This window comes from Heterocephalus glaber, unplaced genomic scaffold, assembly GCF_053883595.1.
Source record: "Heterocephalus glaber isolate CG9 unplaced genomic scaffold, H.glaber_assembly_v1.0 deba00001472, whole genome shotgun sequence".
Classification (NCBI taxonomy): domain Eukaryota; kingdom Metazoa; phylum Chordata; class Mammalia; order Rodentia; family Bathyergidae; genus Heterocephalus; species Heterocephalus glaber.
In genome coordinates this window covers 59,960,238-59,980,934 of record NW_028258315.1, presented here as the reverse complement: position 1 = coordinate 59,980,934, position 20,697 = coordinate 59,960,238, and the positions used below count along the sequence as shown (strand labels likewise).

At 37.6% G+C, this 20,697-nt stretch overlaps 2 protein-coding genes across 2 annotated transcripts in view; both read right to left on the bottom strand.

Annotated features, from left to right (window-relative positions):
- Positions 1-14,691, bottom strand: part of LOC101707863 (uncharacterized) — a 57,698-nt gene extending 43,007 nt beyond the window's left edge. The window contains exon 1 of the mRNA XM_087182047.1: positions 14,556-14,691. The gene's annotated coding sequence lies outside the window, so the exon portion shown is untranslated. The remainder of the gene's footprint in view (positions 1-14,555) is intronic.
- On the bottom strand, positions 797-15,097 carry LOC110343901 (uncharacterized). The gene is made up of 2 exons (XM_087182041.1): positions 14,556-15,097; positions 797-4,134 (listed from the first exon to the last, which is right to left on the bottom strand). Exons 1-2 carry the CDS (start codon positions 15,080-15,082, stop codon positions 2,265-2,267), a joined length of 2,397 nt encoding a protein of 798 aa, XP_087038167.1. The 5' UTR covers positions 15,083-15,097; the 3' UTR covers positions 797-2,264.
- Between the last annotated feature and the right edge of the window lie 5,600 nt (positions 15,098-20,697).

Genomic DNA, 20,697 nt, shown 5'->3' with positions numbered 1-20,697 from the left:
AAAACTAAGAAATGGGGCTCCTTTGCAGCAACCTCCATTATAAAGACAACTCTTGAGGACTAAAATGTTCTTCAAACCATAATTTCAATTAGATACCTGAAAACACTTATTCCTCTATTCCTGAAGAACATTCATTTCAGAAAGTCTCTAATGACTATTTCCTATGTTCATTACATCTTTCATTAACAGCACACTAATAATACTTTCAGTAAATCCATATTAAATTTTAACTTGCTGATCTGTGAATTAATGTGCCAGTGCGCATCCTTAGTCAACCACTCAGCCATCAAGTCCCAGTGCAGCATCTCTACTCAGAAATTCAGAAGCCTGTTCTATCCCTGATACCAAAAAACAAAAAAACTTTTAAAAAAACCCCCAGAAATTCAGAAGCCCATCGGCAATAACAATGCAAAAATGGACCCTAAAAGAAATTTTAGTGCTCTAGAGCTCTGGCAAATACAGTATTTGCTAACTTGTCAAAGCAAGGGAATGTATGAATACTTGTGCCAGGAACATTAACATTCCACAATAATTTTTAATAAACACAACTTTTTTTTAAAGAGGCAAAATGGGATTAGGCAGAATTTTAAAAGTATATAATCAGAGAAAAAGAACATGAGTCTTCGAGAGAGAGAGGTGCATTATAGTCTAGAGGTGGGAATATTTATGTTTTTCATGTAGAAAATCTGTGAAATTTGTCAATTACATAAAGTTTGGGCACCTGCAGCACTGTATAACAATAAAGTCAGAAGCATGAGTTTGTTGGGAGTTAGTTTAGAAATCACACATTCAGGCCTCACCGCAATGCCATTTTATTTGATAGTCTCTACATTTAAAAATTTTTTAACTTTTCTGTTTAACATAAATGCTTTTTAAAACTTAAAGGGGCAGGGCTGGGGATTTAGCTCAGTGGTTCTGTCACCTGTCTCGCAAGCACAAGGTCCCAAGTTCAATTCCTGGTACCCAAAACAAAAAAAACAAAAACAAAAAACTTAAAGGGGCATAAAGGCTTAGTTAATGTTAGTGTGTTTCCCTAGCATATGTAGAAAAGTAAATAATAATTAAAACTTAAAAAACCAACTTTGCTTAAAGGTTTCTTCTTTCCCTCATAGGAAAAACTGGGTATTTAGAGAAGCAATATGAAAAACACCCTTAGTTTCACTGTATAACCATATGTTAAAAAAAAAAAAAGTAAAAGAAAAATTTTCCTTCTTTTAGTGACCTAATAGAGAGAGATTTCTAGAGCTATCACAATGGCTTAAATTAGTAAGTTATGTATCTTACATAACTCCTATAGACTTAATAAAAACAAAGATGAGCTACAATAAACTTTTCCTCCTCTAAAAAAACCAAAAGAGGGCCGGGGATTTAGCTCAGTGGTACTGCCGCCTGCCTTACAAGTGCAATGTCCTGAGTTCGATCTGCAGTATGCAAAAAAAACAAAAACAAAAACAAAAAAACCTTTATGGAAAGGCTTCAGTATAAACAACCAAAGTTTAACATACAAATAGCAAAATGTCTCATACTCACTAAAATAAAAATCTTAAAACCTAGTCTTTATCAAGATCTGTGAAAGTATTATAGAATTGGAATAAAACTGTCATTTACAAGGCTAATCCTTAAAAAAGTAGAATCAAATAGCTTATGCATAACCACTTCAATATACAGTTATAATGACTCTGGATTATTCTAGCAGGCCTTGTTCACTTCTCAAGTAACATGTTAAGATAACACCATTTAAAGGTAGTGTAAATATGGGAGTTATTGCTGGGACTCTTCACATCAACTCAATTTTTATTTTTATAGTAACTGTTACAGATAAATAATCCAGAAATTTACAAGAAAAACACTACACAATATGTATACTTTTAGGATATCTCCATCTGGGAATGTGTTTACTGGAAAATATACAAAGGAAAAATTGACATCAAACTTCTCATATTATTTCTATAGGTCTCCACCATATAAGAAATTTTCACAGCATATTCAAAAGAGTCTTAGTTATATGGCATTTTCCCCAGTCTGACTTCCTTTATGTATTTGATAGTAATTATGTGTACTGAATGCTTTTCCACATTGCTTAATACATATGGATTCTCCCAGGTGTGAGTTCTTTTAGGTCCACAAAGTGAAAAGTTACTAGTAAATACTTTCAAACACTGGCTTATACACATAGGGTCTCATACCAATGTGAGTTCTTGATGTCTTCAAAATTAGGACTTAGTAGAAAATCCTTTCCCAAATGGCTTATGTACACAGGGTTTCTACAGGGTGTGACTCCTTTCATGTCTTTTACAATGACTGTGTGTTGTGAATGCTTTCCCACATTGCTTACATTCATAGGGTTTCTCACCAGTATGAATTCTTTCATGTATTTTACAATACCTGTGGGTACTGAATGCTTTCCCACATTGCTTACATACATAGGCCTTCTCTCCAGTATGAATTGTTTTGTGTATTTTCCAATAACTGACTGTAGTGAAAGCTTTTCCACATTGCTTACATTCATAGGGTTTCTCCCCAGTGTGACCTCTTTCATGTCTTTGACAGTGACTGTGTGTAGTGAATGCTTTACCACATTGCTTACATTCATAGGGTTTCTCCCCAGTGTGAATTCTTTCATGTATTTGACAATTACTAAGTGTCCTGAATGCTTTCCCACATTGTTTACATACATAGGGTTTCTCCCCAGTGTGAATTCTTTCATGTATTTTCCAATATTCAAGTGTACTGAATGCTTTCCCACATTGTTTACATACATAGGGTTTTTCCCCAGTGTGAATTCTTTTGTGTATTTTAATACGACTGTGTGTAGTAAATGCTTTCCCACATTGCTTACATACATAGGGTTTCTCCCCAGTGTGACATCTTTCATGTCTTTGACAATTGTTGTGAGTATTGAATGCTTTTCCACATTGCTTACATTCATAGGGTTTCTCCCCATTGTGACTTCTTTCATGTATTTTACAATACCTGTGTGTACTGAATGCTTTACCACATTGCTTACATTCATAGGGTTTCTCTCCAGTGTGACATCTTTCATGTATTTTAAAACGACTCTGGGTAGTGAATGCTTTCCCACATTGCTTACATACATAGGGCTTCTCTCCAGCATGACATCTTTCATGTCTTTGACAATTGGTGTGAGTACTGAATGCTTTCCCACATTGTTTACATTCATAGGGTTTCTCCCCAGTGTGACTTCTTTCGTGTATTTTACAATACCTGTGTGTACTGAATGCTTTCCCACATTGCTTACATTCATAGGGTTTCTCCCCAGTGTGAATACTTTCATGTATTTTACAATAATTTTGTGTAGTGAATGCTTTCCCACATTGCTTACATACGTAGGGTTTCTCTCCAGTGTGACTCCTTTCACGTCTCTGCCAATATTTGCATGGACTGAATGTTTTCTCAGATTGTTTACATACATGCAGATTCCCCCCACTGTCACTTCCTTCATGGATTTGAATGTCATTGGGTGTGCTAGAGACTTTCATAGTTTTCTTACATACAAAGGTCTTCACTTCAGGGTGAGTTCTTTCACTACAATCAGAGTAGGATTTCCCACTTTCCTCATACTTATATAGTTTCTCTACAGCCTTTCTCCTTGCATACTTCTGAAAGAATTGGGAATCATTGCAGGTTTTCCCAGGTTCATTACATTTAGACAGTTTCTCTTCAAATCCCTCATACTCACATGTTTGGTGTCTGGTGTGAGCCAAGATGGGCACATTTGGCAATGAATGACCAGTCAAGGACTTTCCACAAGCAAAGCTTTCAACTGGTTTTAAACCAGCTTGTTTCAGGTTCCCATTAGCAGCTAGGGTCCCAAGGCATATTTCTTCATGTTGACTCCAAGCTTCATATTGATAGCATTTTTCTACCTCTTCATTTGTTACATTTTTCCAGCAATTTTTGTATGCCTCATCAATTTCCTGGTTATCCCATGTTCTTCCTATAGCAGCCATGTTCATAAATGTTTCCCACATCACATCTCTGTAGAGGTTCTTTTGAGATGGATTTAGCAAAGCCCATTCCTCTGTGGTGAAGGTCACAGCCACATCCTCAGAGGTCACTGCTTCCATTGCATAGCTTGAGGGTCTCTCTGGTCCTTCCAATACAGTCTGCAGCCTGTAGAAGTCACATAAGAAGGTGGGTTGGGGTTTTATGCAATGTGCTCAGAATGTGCAAGTTGGTGCCAGGACATTGCTGGGACTCTAAAGAGTTACATTAGATTACAATTCCCACTTTAGCAGTTGCCTATCTGGGTGTACTCATATATTCCTTAATTTTATAATGCCTTACTTTCCCAAATGTAAAATGCAGATAACAATAGTCTACCTCATGGTTGCATTAAATGTATTAAACGCATGCAATATTTTAAGCAATACCTAACATATGTAATGAATTCAATATTTGTTACCAGCATATGAGAAGCATTCCTCCCACTGAATGTAACAAAAACCCCCAACGGAATGCATGCAGTGGCAGCTAAGTGAGGAGTAAAAAGTGATTGGGACAAGGCAGAGTAGAGCAGGAAACTAGACCTCAAGGCACAAATGATCTGACTCTGTTTCTTAGTTTTGCTGTTTACTTGGATAATCTTCATTTGCCCTTCAGCCTTGCTTCCAATCTCTTTCTCTGCTTTCATTTCTCTATTTATCCTCTTATCCCTTTTAAATTCTCTTGTTTCACTTCTCTATTTCTTCCTCCTATGCCTTCTAAATTCTTCCCCTTAAAGGTAAAATCTATCTGTTAAGAGGATGTTTACTGTATAATTTTGTGATTGGTTTTAGATTGTGTTATATAATTATAAAGCTTGCACCTATGATTAAAGGTGAAAAGTTAATAGTTACCACAGTTTGTCATTTTCTGGATTGTGCTTGATGTTACTGTTATTACTGGTTTTACTACTTTTAGTGAAGATGACATAGTTGTTGTGATCAGTTGTTCTTCCATGTATGCCAATATAGACACTGTCTGGAGGTCATAAACAATACCATAGTTCCATACCAAAGAAATGGATGCTAGGCCAAACAGACACCAGCCTTTAATTCCTAAAATATCAAAGAGACAGAATCTTAGGGCAGATTCACAACCCAAAAGCCAGCTCTGTGTAGGAAAGATTCCTGAAAATGAATAATTTTCTAGAGAGGTCTCAGTATTATTATCAAAGCTACCTACCACAAGCAATTTACAAACATACATGGAAAACAAATAAAAAATAGAAAATGAGAAAACATGGAAACAAGATGCAACTCCACACCTCTAAGTCACCAAGGGAAAACCAAGGGACATGGAGGTGGAAGAAATAAAAAAACCACCCCACTGGACTTTCTCAAATGGCAGCAGAAATATCAAAGCAGATGAATGAGGCTCTAGAGAATTTCTCATATAACTACAGAGATGATGATCAAAAAGTCATGTTTAGTGAATCTAGAGTACATACAAATACAAAAAATAGAGCTTAGGAAAATGATGGGAAGCATGAATGTCCAACATTGAAAAGAAATGGAATCCATGAAACAGATTCAAACATATCTAGAAGATTAAAAATCATATTGAAAGTGTATGCAGCAGAATGAACCAATGTGAGGACAGAACATCAGATTTAGAAGAAAAGTTTGTGGTTAGCAATCATGAAAAGAAAAATTTCCTAAAAATAGCAAGAGACCACAAAAAAAAATATAAATCCAATAGCTGATAGATAATGCAAAGAAGAATAACATAACTTTGATCAGAGTCAATGAAAAAGCAGGAGATATTGCAAATGACAAAAAACCTGTTCATAGAAGTCATGTTAGAAAAGTTCCCAAGCATGGGAAAATAATTTGACATACATGTAAGGAATATAGAACTCCAATTAGTGATGATTACAAAAAAATCTACACCAAGGTACATATAATAGTCAAGAATCCAGAAATTTAACACAAGAATAGAATATTAAAAACTGTGAGAGGGGGAAAAAAAATCACCTATAAGGAAAAGCCCATCAAAATCACTGTAGACTCCTCCACACAAACCCTAGGTCAAAGGAGAGCTTGGAATGAAGGATTTCATGCGCTGAAAGAAAACAACCTGCAACCCAGACTGATATACCCTGCCAATGTATCTTCGCAATTAATAAGGGGGGAAAGAAAGAAAATCATCAGTAGACAAATAACATGACAGGGATAAGTCAAAACCATATCAGGCATACAGTGTAAAAGGTCTCAATTTATCAATTAAAAGACTAAGACTGGCATAATGGATCAAAAAACATGATCCACCAAAATGCAGCATACAAGAAACACATTTAACTCAAAAAGAATCATCGACTGAAATTCAAAGGATAGAAAACAATACTCCATGTGACAAGAAAAAAGCAGGAGTAGCTATTTGATTTGCAGACAAACTATATTTCAACCCAAGACTGATCAAGAGAGACAAAGGTCACCATATCCTTGTTAAGGGAACAATCCAAAACATAGAGATAACAATCATAAATATATATTCAGCAAATACTAGCACACCCAACTATGTAAAACAAATATTAGTGGATATGAAAAATCAAATAAACACTAATGCAATTGTAATGGGGGACCTCAATACTCCAGTCATTAATAGAAGATCAACTAAACAAAAAAATTAATAAAGAAAAATCAGAACTGAACCACACCTTTGAACAAATGGACTTAGTAGTTGTTTACAGTGTTCTACCCCACAATATCAAAATACATATTCTTCTCAGGTTCACATGGGATGTTCTCCCATTAAACAATAATGCCAGTATGACATTCTGGCACTTATGGGCTGCAGTCCTATGAGGGAAATTTTTAACAGTGAATTCCCACATCACAAAACACCAGCAAGCTAAAATAAAAAACCTAATGTTGGGCCAGGGATTTAGCTCAGTGGTCCCGGAGCCTGCCGCGCAAGTGCAAGGTCCTAAGTTTGATCCCTGGTACCAAAAACAAACAAACAAACAAAACCTAATGCTGAACCTCAAGAGTTGACAAAAATAAGTGTAAGTCAAGCCCAAAGCTCATATAAGGAAAGACATTATAAAGATCAGAGGAGAAATTAATGCAGCTGGAACTAAGAAAGCAAGGAATCAATGCATTGAAGAGTTCATTTGTTGAAAGTTGAAATAATATTGACAAACGCTTAGCCAACCTTATCAACAGAAGAAAAGACTCAAATCCATGCAATTAGGAATGAAAAGGGTGATATCACAACAGAACCTGCAGAAGTCCAGATCATCAATACCTACTTTAAAACCTTGTATTCTAGAAAGATGGAAAATGTAAAAGAAATGGACAGATTCTTAGCTACATATGAATTATCAAAGCTGAATCAAGGAGATATAAAAATTCTGGGATAGGGCCGGGGATTTAGCTCAGTGGTTTCACTGCCTGTGGCGCAAGCGTAAGGACCCAAGTTCAATCCCCAGTACCAAAAAAAAAAAAAAAATTCTGGGATGGAGATGTAGCTCAGTGGCACCACACCTGCCTTGAAAGCACAAGGTCCTGAGTTCGATCCCTGGTACTGGAAAAAAAAAGATATAACAATTCTAAATAAATCAATATCAGTCAATGAAATTGAAGTAATTTTAAAAACTACCATCAAAGAAAAGCCCAGATCCTGACAGGCTCACTGCTGAATTCCACAAGGAATCTAAAGAAGATCTAATGCCACTACTCCTCAAACTCTTTAATGAAATTGAAAGGGAAGCAATACTCCCAAACTCATTCCTGGAAAGCAAGCATTAACCTAATACCAAAACTAGAGAAGGATCCAACCAAAAAGCAAAACTATAGGCCAATTTCCTTCATGCACATAGATGCAAAAATCCTCAATGAGATACTGGCAACAGAATGCAGCAAGTTATCCAGAAGATTATACACCATGATCAAGTAGAACTCTTCCCAGGGATGCAGGGATGGTTCCACATTTGCAAATCAATAAATATAATACATCACATTAACAGGAGCAAGGACAAAAATTACATGATTATCTCATCTCAATAGATGCAGGAAAAGCATTTGAGAAAGTCCATCACTAATTCATGATAATAAAAAAAAAACCTAGGGAAACTGGAATAGACAGTCTTTTTTTTTGGTACCTGGGATCGAACTCGGGACCTTGCACTTGCCAGGGAGGCAGCAGCACCACTGAGCTAAATCCCTGACCCTGGATTAGACAGTCTTTATCTGAATCTGATAAAAGCCAAACCAACAGCCAACATCATACTAAATGGTCAAACTCTGAAAGCTTTCACTCTAAAATCAGGGAGGAGACAAGGAATGTCTACTATCACTACTCTTATTCAACATAGCTGTGGAAACATTAGCCAGAGATATTAGACAAGAGAAAGAAAAGGAATAAGGATAGGAAAGGAAGAAACTATCATTATGGCAGATGACATGATACTCTACATAGAAGACCTCAAAAATTCCACCAAAACACTCATAGATTTAATAACCAAATTCAGCAATGTAGCTGGATACAAGGTCAACACCCAAAAATCAGTAACATTCCTGTACACAAACAAACTCACTGAGAGAGAAATTAGGGAAACACTTTTCACAATAGCATCAAGAAAAATGAAATACTTACAAATCACCCTAAGGACATAAGGACCTTTACATTGATAACTACTATACTCTGAAAAAGGAGTTAGAAGTGGATATCAGAAAACAGAAAGACATCCTTTGTTCTTTGGTAGGAAGAATCAACATAGTAAAATATGGTAAAAATGGCCATTCTCCCAAAATTGTTAGATTTAATGGAATCCGGAACAAAATACCAATAGTATATCTCATAAAATTAGGGGAAACAATCCTAAAATTTATTTGGAACCAAAAGAGACCCAGAATAGCAAAAACAATTCTGGGCCAACAAAGATAAGGAAGGGGGAATCACAGTTCCTGACTTGAAATTATACTACAAATGTACAGTGATAAAAACATCATGGTACTGGCAAAAAACAAACCTGAGGATCAGTGAAACAAACTAGAAGATGCATAAACAACTCCAAATACACCCAGCCACTTTATCTTTGACAAGGGACCAAAAACCTGCACTGGAAGAAAGATAGCCTCTTCAATAAACGTTGCTAGAAAAACTGGCTTTCCTCACGCCAAAGACTAAAACTAGTCCTGTATCTCTCACCATGCACTAAACTAAAATTGAAATGGATCAAAGATCTAAACATTTAAAAAACCCACTAAATCTGCCTGAATTGAGAATAGGTAGAAAACTGTTTTTTGGAACCAGGGATCAAACTCGGGTCCTTGAGCTGCGAGGCAGGAGGCGCAATCACTGAGCTAAATCCCCAGCCCGGTAGAACTCTTGAAGACATAAGTTTAGGCAAAGACTTTGTGAACAAAACCCCGATTGCACAGGAAATATCACAAAGAATCAACAATTGGGATCTCATCTTTTCTCCCCTCATCTTTGCATAGGAAAAGAAACTACCATCAGAGTGAAGATACAACCCACAGAGTGGGAAAAATTTTTTGCCACCTGTTCCTCAGATAAAGAGCTAATATCTAGAATATATAACGAACTCAAAAAGAAAATCACACCCTTCAAATGTAAAGAACCAATCCAAAAATGGGCATCTGAAATGAGCAGATACTTGTCAGAGGAAGTAGAAATAGCAAATAAATATATAGAAAAATGTTCAACATAACTGGTCATTTCAGACATGCAAATAAAAAAACACTGAGAGTCCACCTCAATCCAGAAAGAATAGATTTTATCAAGATGTCAACTAATAACACATGCTGATGGTGCTGTGGAGAAAAAGAAACCCTTCTCTACTGTTGGGGGAAGTAAAGCATGGTGCAACCACTGTGAAAATCAGTATGGAGATTCCTCGAAAAATTAAAACCAGAGGTTCCATTTGACCCAGTTATTCCCCTTCTTGGTATCCTCCCAAAACAGTTAAAAGCATCATACCACAGCAATATATGTACAGACATGTTTATAGCAGCACAATCTGTAATAGCTAAATCTTGGAAACAGCATAGATGCCCATCAATGGATGAATGCATAAAGAAAATGTGGCTTTTATATACAATGGAGTACTACACTGACATAAAGGACAAACGAGACATTTTTAGGTAAATGGATGCTCCTTGTGACCGTACTTTTAAGTAAAATAAATTGGACACATATGTTTAAATATCACATTGTTTCTCTTATCTGACAACCCAAAAGCAAAAATAAGGACCAAAATGGATGACAGATACTGGGAACCAGGAAGAAAATGTTCAACTGAAAAGGAAAATGGGGGAGGGGGGAGGAGGAAACGAAAAAAGGGAAATGGGATAAAAAAAAAAACAATACAGGGGAAAAAATGGAAACAAAGCTTTTGTAAGTAAGGAGAAGAAGAAAGGTTAGAGGGAGGAAAATGGGTAGAAAAAGAAGAATCTAGATATACTATGTACCAAAGGATTAAATGAGGATAACATGGAAACATTATCAGATTCCGGAATATGTAACCTACCATTAAATTTACAACAAATTAGTATCATGATAGATGAGCTATATTTCTATTTATACAGCTTGCCTACAAATAATAAAAAAAAGAAGTATGTTTTCTACAGTCTTAGTCCTGGCAACTGCTGAAACAGAAACAACAGCTTCTTAAAACATACTAAACAGAAAAACAGAACAATATCTAATACGATACTTTACAATTACTGCTAGTTTGCCTCATCAACAAAACTAATCATGTTTTATCCGACAAACACAAAAGACACAGTCTTTAGCTGAAGTCCAACTCTACACATGAAATCCATCCAGAAGATCTGCTCAGTGCACACTTTCTGGAAAGCAATTTGGTCATTTAGTTAATGTGATGTATGTTGAAATGCCAACTCTGGAACTCATCCTCTGGAGCTCATTCCAGATCAAACTGATAGACAACAGCAAAGCCATGAAAACCACTCAGATGTCTAGTAATGAAGGAATGAGCAAATCTATTAACTACAAAGGCATTAAAATGTTTTCAGTCCCAATGTAGAAGATGCATTTATAATCTCAGCTACTTGGGAGGCAGAGGCAGGAGAAATGAAAGTTAAACCAGCTTGGACAATTTATTAGGACCTTTTCTCAGACTAAAACAAAACAAAATACTATACCAGGACACTGTAGTACACAGCTATAATGTCAACAATTTAGTGAGACACTGCCACAAAACAAAAAATAAAAAAGGGCTGAGCATGTAGATCAGTGGTAGAGCTTCCTGGTGTTCAATCCCTAGTACCAGGGAAAAAAAAGTTACACACATGTGAAAGTACAGATTACATACAGAAAAAAAAGATTCCTTTAAAGGAATACAATCTCTCAATTTGCAGTTCTACAATTGTAACTTCATGCTTATCTAAAGAAATGGGTGGAAAAAGTAGAAAGTGCATTAACTCTAAGTTCTAATTCTCTCTCTGCTACTTATTAGTTTTGCTGCTCTTGGAATCTTACTTAACCTCTCTGGATATCCTAGCCACAGCTGTAAAATGATGGCAAAATTAGACTACTTTTCTACAAACTCTAAGATCCAGATTCAGATTTCTACAGTCTTCCCAAATATCTTCTTTTCCTAAAGAACACAGTGTTCAACAATCTGTATTTCTTAAAAATCAAACATTTCATACAAAATACAAAGAATTGTGCATTTGGTCTTTTAAAGATTAAGGCCCATTTTACTCTTTTACATGCACTGTTTCTATCTAAAAATCTCTAATCCTTTGATCATTATCCTTTTTTTCATCTTCAATATATTTTATGACTCATACATTAATTTTCAGTCTGAAATTTAAATGAAGGGATGAAATTTATCAAGGTGTCCTTTTCAGGATTTTAAAGCGCACCAACAAGGATACTCCAGTTTTTTCCTTATCTAAATCATTATTTTTAATTGGTGAGTAATAGTTATATATATTTATGGGGTATAATGTGATATATACATGCAAGTTGGATGATTAAATCAAGTCATTTAATAGATCTTCATTTATTTTTTGTGCCACTGGATTTATTTTTCGTAACAGAACTTATCTCCAAGGCAGGGTGGTAAATGCCTGAAATCTCACCACTCTTGGAGGCTAAGGCAGGATGATCTCAAAGTCCAGCCCAGACAAGGCAATTTGCTGACTTAGTGAAACAGTTTCTCAAAATGAAAAATAAAAAAGGGCTGGGGACGTAGCTCATTGAAAAGCCCCACTATAGCAAACCAAAACCCAGAACCTATCCACACCATTAAAACTTAAAAAGGATAGTCTAGGGCTGGGGATTTAGCCCAGTGGTTCTGGTGCCTGCCTTGTAAGCACAAGGACCCGAGTGAGTTCGATCCCTGGTACCAAATAAATAAATAAATAAATAAATAAATTAAAAAGAATAGTCTAGTATTAATAGTGGAACCAGAGTCACTGTGAATTGAACAGCTTTGCAGAAGTTTTCCGGAATTAGGCAAAATAATCTAATGCAAAAGAGGGGGGAACATGATATGAATACTTTATACAAACCATGAATCCACCACTGTAGTCTACATTTGGATATATCCTGAGAGTTCCTTCTCAGTATTTTTCACTGTTTCTGCATTAAATGGGTAGAGCTCCTATAAATAACAACAGCTACTACTAACCTATTCCTCCAGGCAGGCATGGTGCTAGCCACTTAACATTTTTCATCCACTTAATCCTTAGAGCAACTCTGTAAGAAACTTGACTATCTGCATTTAACAGATGAGAAAGTAAAGACTCAAAGAGGATACAAGGCTGCTAAGTGGCTGATGCAGATATCATCAAGTCCTGAGTAGCTTGACATCAAAGTCCGTGCTTATTATGTTAAGCTACTCTATCAATTAAAGACATAAGCATAAAAATCAGCAAGAAGTTTCTCAAAGATTTATTCAAACTTTTTGGGTTTTCCATGCATAACTACTTCTCTGCAACAAGTGCAACTGCTTGTAGTAACACACTTAGCTACACTGTATATTAATTCAATCTTGTGAAAGGGATAGGATTTATAAAATGACTGCAATTCTTACTGCAAACAAATATCAGAAAATTCATTCCACTCAGGCTAAATAAAGCCTTATTATGTACTGCAAAATAAGGCCTTGAACTCACTATGTAGCCCATGCTCATCTCAAACTCTCAGTGATCCTCTGCCTCAGCCTCCCTGAAGCAAAACTTAACATGGAAAACAAGCTTCTCCAACCTTAAGCAGTTTCCCCTTACAATTTTTCCCCTCTCTATGGTTGTTGCAAAGTTGCAGAAGTGCCACTGCTTTATTAACTGCCTTTGTCTCACTTCTATGAACTCGCTTGCCCACTCACTATTTTCATTCAATTAGATTCAGCAACCCCTTTGACCACACGTATAAAACTAGAGTCCTTTCTTTGTTCCGGGCTCAGTCTTTGGATATGATTCTGCTAAGCTGGTGTACACCTAAAATAAATCCTCCTGTTTCACCTGGTCTCTCTGGACTCTCAAAGTCCCACAACATCCCGAGTGCTGTCATTACAGGCACGCACCATCTCAACCAACCTCCATTATCACATAAAAGCTCTAAAATGAGTACATTTCCTAAAGTTTGTTTTTCCATATTAGTTTTAGGGGCACTCTTATATACACCTGTACAAAAGACAGTCATTCCAAGAAAAAAAGTCACAAAAGGAGCCATACAAGTAGGCAGTTTTCTTTATACTTCTGTGCAGCATTCTTCAATAAAGGTTTGGATTTCTGCTAATCTCTTTTTCTCCAAGTCTTACTCACCCTTGTTGCTCTATTTCACCAAGGACTTAAGAGTCATAAGCAATCCCCTTGGTCTTTGACCTCAGAACAAATGAAAATAAATAAATTGGACAGGTCAAGCTAGTACAGTTGGAAACGAAGGAGCTGAGTGAATCACTCTCTTCCCTCTATTCAACTGTAAACACCACACCACCCTAATAATTATCCAGCTTCCATTATACAGTTAGAAACAGGGAAGTTGAGTGAGCCACTCCCTTCCCTTCATTCAATTAGAAACACCAATTTAATGATTGTCCACACTTTCAGTATACTAAAAGAGGCACAAAATAAAATAACAAAAGTCTAGGAGGTCAAGATGCTTGAGACAGCAGAATTCAGACACAACTGAGAGACACAGTGGGAGGCATCTAGAGTCAGAGGTGCCTTCAGCTAAGTGTGATCTTCAATGAACATAGCGATTTACTACATACTGCCAGGTGTGGCAATTCATTCCTCTAGGTACATAAGAACCTGGACTATTTTGGCTCACTCAACTCTGACAAAGCTGCCCACAGCATTGGAAAGCGCCCACACCTGTCTCCTGCTTTCACAATGGGGCTCTTTCTCCCACGTAGCAACTTGAGAGGCTCTTCACTTTCGAGTTCTGGAAAATGACAGACTCACCAAAATCCTACCCTTAAGGAAAGTAACAGGCGGAGTTAACCCTTTAGCTGCCCCCCCCCAAGCTCAATTAGATCTTTTCCAAGCATCCACCGCACTAAAAGATCAGCCCTTTCAAGGCTACATGGAATTAAATCTTCATTTGCTGACCTTGGAGCTACAATCTCTGCCGCCAACTCCTGGCCCCTGAGAGGTGACAGGACGTCTGGGCAGCCCCCTCCTACACCACCGGCCCGGCGCGCCAAGAACGGAGGGCTTAAATCCGGCCTGGAGGGAGATGTCCAGCCGGCTCGCTGGCTGCGAAACCGAATCGGTGAGCTCGCGGATGATACTAACGAAGGTGGTCTTACTGCAGCCCCACGAAGGTCAGCTCCATCTCTTCCTTCCAGAAGAACGAGCGGAACCAGTCCCACAGGCAGGAGATGAGCGCCAGGCTGGTGCAGACTTGGAGAGGACAGACGGAAGGGCGGGCAAACGGCGACGGCGACGGCGACGGCGACTACTTCCACAAGAGCGGGCCTCGGGGCGGACCCTTTAAAGGTTCCTTGTAGTCCCAGCTGGACCCGAGCAGACACAGAAGAGAACCCCGGCTGGGGCCAGGAATCGAGCGGGTCATATGACTCGCCCTGTGGCCCGCGCCTAGGCCAGCACAAAGGGCAAGAGCGGCAGGGGCCCATCTTTCCAATCGCAACCGCTCCCTGCATCGCCACCTCGTGGGGTCGGTTGGCAGCACATTATACCACCTTTGCGTTGGCCTTGCATCACCTCTCCCTCATTCATTGTTGGTTCATTGAGTCATTATTTCTTTGTTTACTCATTCATTTCATTCACCTATTCATTCAATTTTTCTGTAAGTGTTCATTGAAAAATGTGCTCTATAAAATTTCACTTGGTCAGATTTGTGGAGAATTGGTTGTAGAAAACTTATGTATTTAATTCTGCCCTCGTTCTCCCTCCAAAAAGATTTGTTGAAGGCCTATTTCCCATGACTTCAGAATGTGATCTTTTCTGAGATAGGGATGTGGTTCAGTGCTAGAGAACTTGCCTGCTATGCACACTGCCCTAGGTTGTTTCATCTGAGCACTGGCAAAAAAAAAAAAAAAAAGTCAACATTTTTAGAAATAGGGTCATTACAGAGATTATCAGTTGAGATCATACTGGAATGGGGTGGACATTTGATGCACTATGACTGGCGTCCTTTCAAAAGGAGAACAGATACAGTTACCAAAAAGCAAAGGCCATGTGACAAGCAAGACAGAGATGGAAGTGTGGCAGGTGTGAGTCAGGCAACACCAAGGATTGCAAACAAGCTCCAGAAGCTGAAAGAGATGAAGAATTCTCCTCTGGAGCCTTCAGAGAAAGCCTTGCCCTGTGAGACTCTGACTCCAGACATCAGTCTCTGTAAGTGTGGAACAATACATTTTGCGGTTCAGCCACCCAGTTTCTGGCACTTCTTTATGGCAATCCTCACAAACTAACACAGATAGCAAGAGGGGAAGAAGTGTTGGAGCAGGGATCAGGGGCTACAGCCTTAGCTTAGGGAGTGAAGGTGATGGCTGGGACTATGCCTTTGTCAGCTCTTGGTTGTGGGCTGCCACATGGCCTCCTGTCCAACAGGAGAGACAGACAATGAACAAGTAAACACATAAGGTAACTTTATTTTTTTGTATTTAATTTGCAGTGCCAGAGTTCACAACTAGGCCCTCATGCTTGTAGGGCAACGCACTGTCACTGGGCTACATCCATAGCCTAAACTAATTTTTTTTAGTACATGAATGTAGTACATAATGATTATATTCATTGTGAGAAGTTGGAACATATACATAATACATGTTAATCTTTTTACAACCCTTTTCCTCTGCTTTCTCTCACACCCGCTACATTTTTGCTACCCTCCCTCCCTGATTTGCCATCTTTTTTCCCTCATTATCTGTGTTTTATTTTGCTCATCATTTATATTTTCAGTTTCTCAAATAAGACAAACCATGTGATATTTAAGCTTATGTGTCTGATTTCTTTCACTTAACTTTATGGTCTCAAGGTGCATCCATTTTCCTACAAATAACTCAAGGTTATCCTTCTCTGTGCCAGAGTAGTACTCCATTTATTTATTTGGACTTGCTATGTTTCTCTGATGTGGGCATTCACAGCTATAACCTTCCCTCTTAGGCCTGTTTTCATTGTGTCCCATAGGTTTGGGTATGTTGTACTGGCATTATTGTTTCATTCTAGGAACTCTCTAGTTTCTTCCTGGATTTTTTTTCTGTGACCCATTTATGGTTCAAAAGAGTATTATTTAATTTCTATGTGTTCGTATAGTTTCTGTGGTTTCTTTTGCCATTGATTTTTAGTTTCATTACACTATGAGTTAATATATTCATGGGATAATTTCAGTTCTTTTGCATTTACTTAAACATTTATGGGTTAGCATGTGGTCTCTTTTGAAGAAAGTCCCAGTGCTCCTAGGAAGAATGTATTTTACTGTTGTTGTGTGCCAGGGTTCAAAACTAGGATCTCAGGCTTGTAGGCTAGTGCTCTACCATTGAGCTACATCCCAAGTCCAAGCTAATTTTATTTATAAGCACATGCATGTAGTACATAACGATTACATTCATTGGGAGAAGATGGAACATGTTCCTAATACATCTTAATTACTTTTAGATCCCCTTCTCCTTTCCCTCACATTTGCTGCATTTTTTCCTACCCTCCACCCCAATCGACCCTTCTATTTTCTCCCCATTATCTATCTTTTATTTTTCTCTTTCTTTATATTTGGGTTTTTTATATAAGAGAAACCATGAGATATTTGTTTGTGTGTCTGATTTCTGTCAGTGGTTTCAAGGTGCATTCATTTTCCTACAAATGACTCAAGATTATCCTTCTCTCTGCCAGAGTAGTACTCCATTGTGCATAAATACCACACTTTCTTCACCTGTTCATCTGTTGATAGATACATAGGATGCTTCCAAGATTTAGCTGTTTTAAATTGTGCTCCTATAAACATGGGTATTCCTGTACAACTGTAATTTCAACTCTTTCAGGAAGATACTTAAAAAGGAAATAAACAACTCAAAAAATATCTATTTTTAAATTTTCAATGGATCTCGATAATGGTTTCAATCATGGTCATACTAGTGTACGTTCCCACCAACAATAAAGAAGGGTTCCTTTTCCCGCCACAGTCTCCCCAGCATTTGTTGTTATCTGCTTTCTTAATAACAGCCATTCTTTCGGGAGTAAGATGGAATCTCAGTGTTGTTTTAATCTGTATTTTTGTAATGGTCAGAGATCTTAAACCTTTTGTAATATATTTATTAGCTACTTGAATTTCTTCTTCTGAAAATGTTCATTTTAGCTGCCCATTTTTGATTGTGTCTTTTATTTTGGAGTGTCTAACTTTTTGAGTTCTTTATGTATTCTAGATATTTATCCACTGTCCGAGGAATAATAACTGGCAATTTTTTCCCATTCTTTAGGTTGTCTTTTCACACTGTTGGTTGTTTTCTTTGCTATGGAGAAGCTCTTTAATTTAATACAGTCTCATTTGTTGGTTCTTGGTGTTATCTCTTGTGCAACTGGGGATCTGTTCAGAAAGTCTTTGCCAATACTTGTTTATTCGAGTTGTACCTATTTTATCTTTCAGCAGATTAAATGATTTTGTTTTAATATTTAGGTCTTTGGTCCATTTTAATTTCAGTTTAGTACGTGGTGAGAGATATAGGTATAGATTTAGTCTTCTGCATGTGGGTAACCAGATTTCCAATGGCTATTTACTAAAGAGAGGCTATCTTTCCTCCAACGTAGGTTTTAGGCCCCTTTGTCAAAGATCTGGTGGTGAATGTGCCTGGTTTTTTTCTCCATCACCTATTCTGCTCCATTGATCCACATGGTATTTTTGGCAATACCATGCCTTTTTTTTTTTAATCACTGTAGGTTTATAACATAACTTGAAGTCTGGAATTGTGACTCCTTTTGCCTTGTTCTGTTTGCCCAGGATTGCTTTTGGTATTCTATGTCTCTTATGGTTTGATATGAGTTTTAGGATTCTTTTTCTCTAGTACTGTAAGGCACGTTGTTGATATTTTTTTTAACTGGGAATGACATATATCTATCAGTTTTGGAAGTATGGCCATTTTGACTATACTGGTTTTGCCTATCCAAGAACAGAGATAGCTTATTTTCTGATGTTCTCTTTGATTTCCTTTTTCAGAATAATGTTGTTTTCATTATACAGGTTTTATTTATTTTTTCAGTTAGGTTAATTCCCATGTATTTAAGTTTTCTTAATGTGACTGTGAAATGTATTTTTTCCCTAATTACTTTCTTGGTGAGTTTATTATTGGTGTACAGAAAAACACTATTGATTTTTGTGTGTTGACTTTGTTTTCCATCCTTTGCCTTTCAGTCTGTAAATTTCTTTTCAAATAAAATATGTTCCTTGTATGTAGCACATTTTTGGGTCTTGCTTCTTGATCATTCTGCCAGTCTGTTTCTTTTGATTGGTGAACTGAGACCATTAACATTGATGGTTATAACTGATATGTCTTGACTTATCCCTGTCATGTTATTTCCCTGTTGTTGGCTTCGTTCTTTCCTCCTGTTTAATTTCTTGCCTTGCCAGGTGGAATAATTCTTTTGGGGTTCATGGAGTTGAAATCCTTGTTATCTCTTCCTAGAATATCCTTCAGAGCACTTTGGAGTGCTGGTTTGGTGATCATGAATTTCCTCAGGTGTTCTTTGTCATGGAAGTATCTTATTTCTCCATCAAATATTTTTTTAGTACCAGGGATCTATCTCGGGACCTTGTGCTTTCAAGGCAGGCAGCAGAACCACTGTGCTAAATCCCCGGCCCTCTCCATCAATTTTAAAAGAGAGTTTTGCAGGGTACATCAATCTGATTTGGAGATTGTTTTCCTTTAGGGCTTGAAATATGTCACTCCAAGCTCTTCTTGCCTTGAAGGTTTGTTATGAGAAATCTGCTGTGATTCTGATGGGCTCTCTTTATAGGTGATTTGTTTCTTTTCCCTAACAGCTTTTAATATTCTGTCCTTGTGTTGAATTTCTGAAATATTGGCTATTATATGCCTTGGTGAAGATTTTTTTGATCATGGCTAATTGGAATCCTATATGCCTCTTATCTGTATGTCGAATTCTATTTCCCCCATTTGGGAAGTTTTCTGCCATTACTTCTGTGACCAGTTTTTTTATGTCATTTGTCTTATCTCCTGCTCCAATCTATCTTATATTATTCTTCTTTGCAACATCTGGTAGCTGCTGGATTGATTTCTCATGGTCCCTCGCTATTTTTAGGAACTCTTTCTTTTCATGATTGCTAGACTCAATCCTGTCAAGCTATCCCTGCTTTTCTCTGACACCCCTATTGCTTCCCTGATGCCTAGCAGTGGCCCTACCCCATCTCCCAGAAGTGTCCTGAAGTCCTGTCCTAAGCCTACACATCTGTCTGCACCTACCCTGTCTGCCTCGCCTCCCTTCAACCTGGCTCATGCCCTGCTTCTCTGGATCCTATGATGTTCTGTTTACCCTCTTTCCTGTATCACCAGCTTGAAGCCTGTCTAGCTGCTTCCCTCAAGAAGTTTCCTTCTTCTAGCCCACCTCCTCAGTGCCCCTCTCTTCCCTTCACAGAAAGCTCCCAGCACCAGTTAGATCTTACAATGCTGAGGGCTAGGCTTTGCCCTGGGCAATGCCTAGTGTGCACAACATCCACCACTCCTGATCTTGTGTTTCTTATGCTTATTACCCAATGTCTGCCTCTTACTAAGGTAGTCACTAATGACTACTGTACCCTGAAGTCCAGTGGACAATCTCACCTTCAATAAAGAGAAAGTAAGTGTGCATGTGACTATCAGCTTAATGAACAGAAGAGAACTACTAAAGGGAAGGGAAGCAAAGAGAAAGTCCAAAATAAGCAGAAGGAAGACAATAAAATCACAAAAAAGAACCAACTGAGAAAATACAAGTAAAGCAAATGAAAAAATAAGATGGAAGAAATATATGGATTGGTTGATTTTTTCCCATGAAAACATAGAAAATATCAGGTTGGAGTATTCAAAAACTCAGCTGTCTGTTGTTGACCCAAAGCACAAATCAAAGTCATAATGGGTGAAAATAGAAGAATTGGGGAAGAAATACCAGGTAAGCACCAATAATAAGACATCAAGGGTAATATAAGGTAATGTTGAATTTAAGGACAGCAGCACTAAAGGGGCCAAAAAGGAATGATGTGAGATGATTGAAGACTCAATTTGTGGAGAAAGATTCAACATTCAAATGC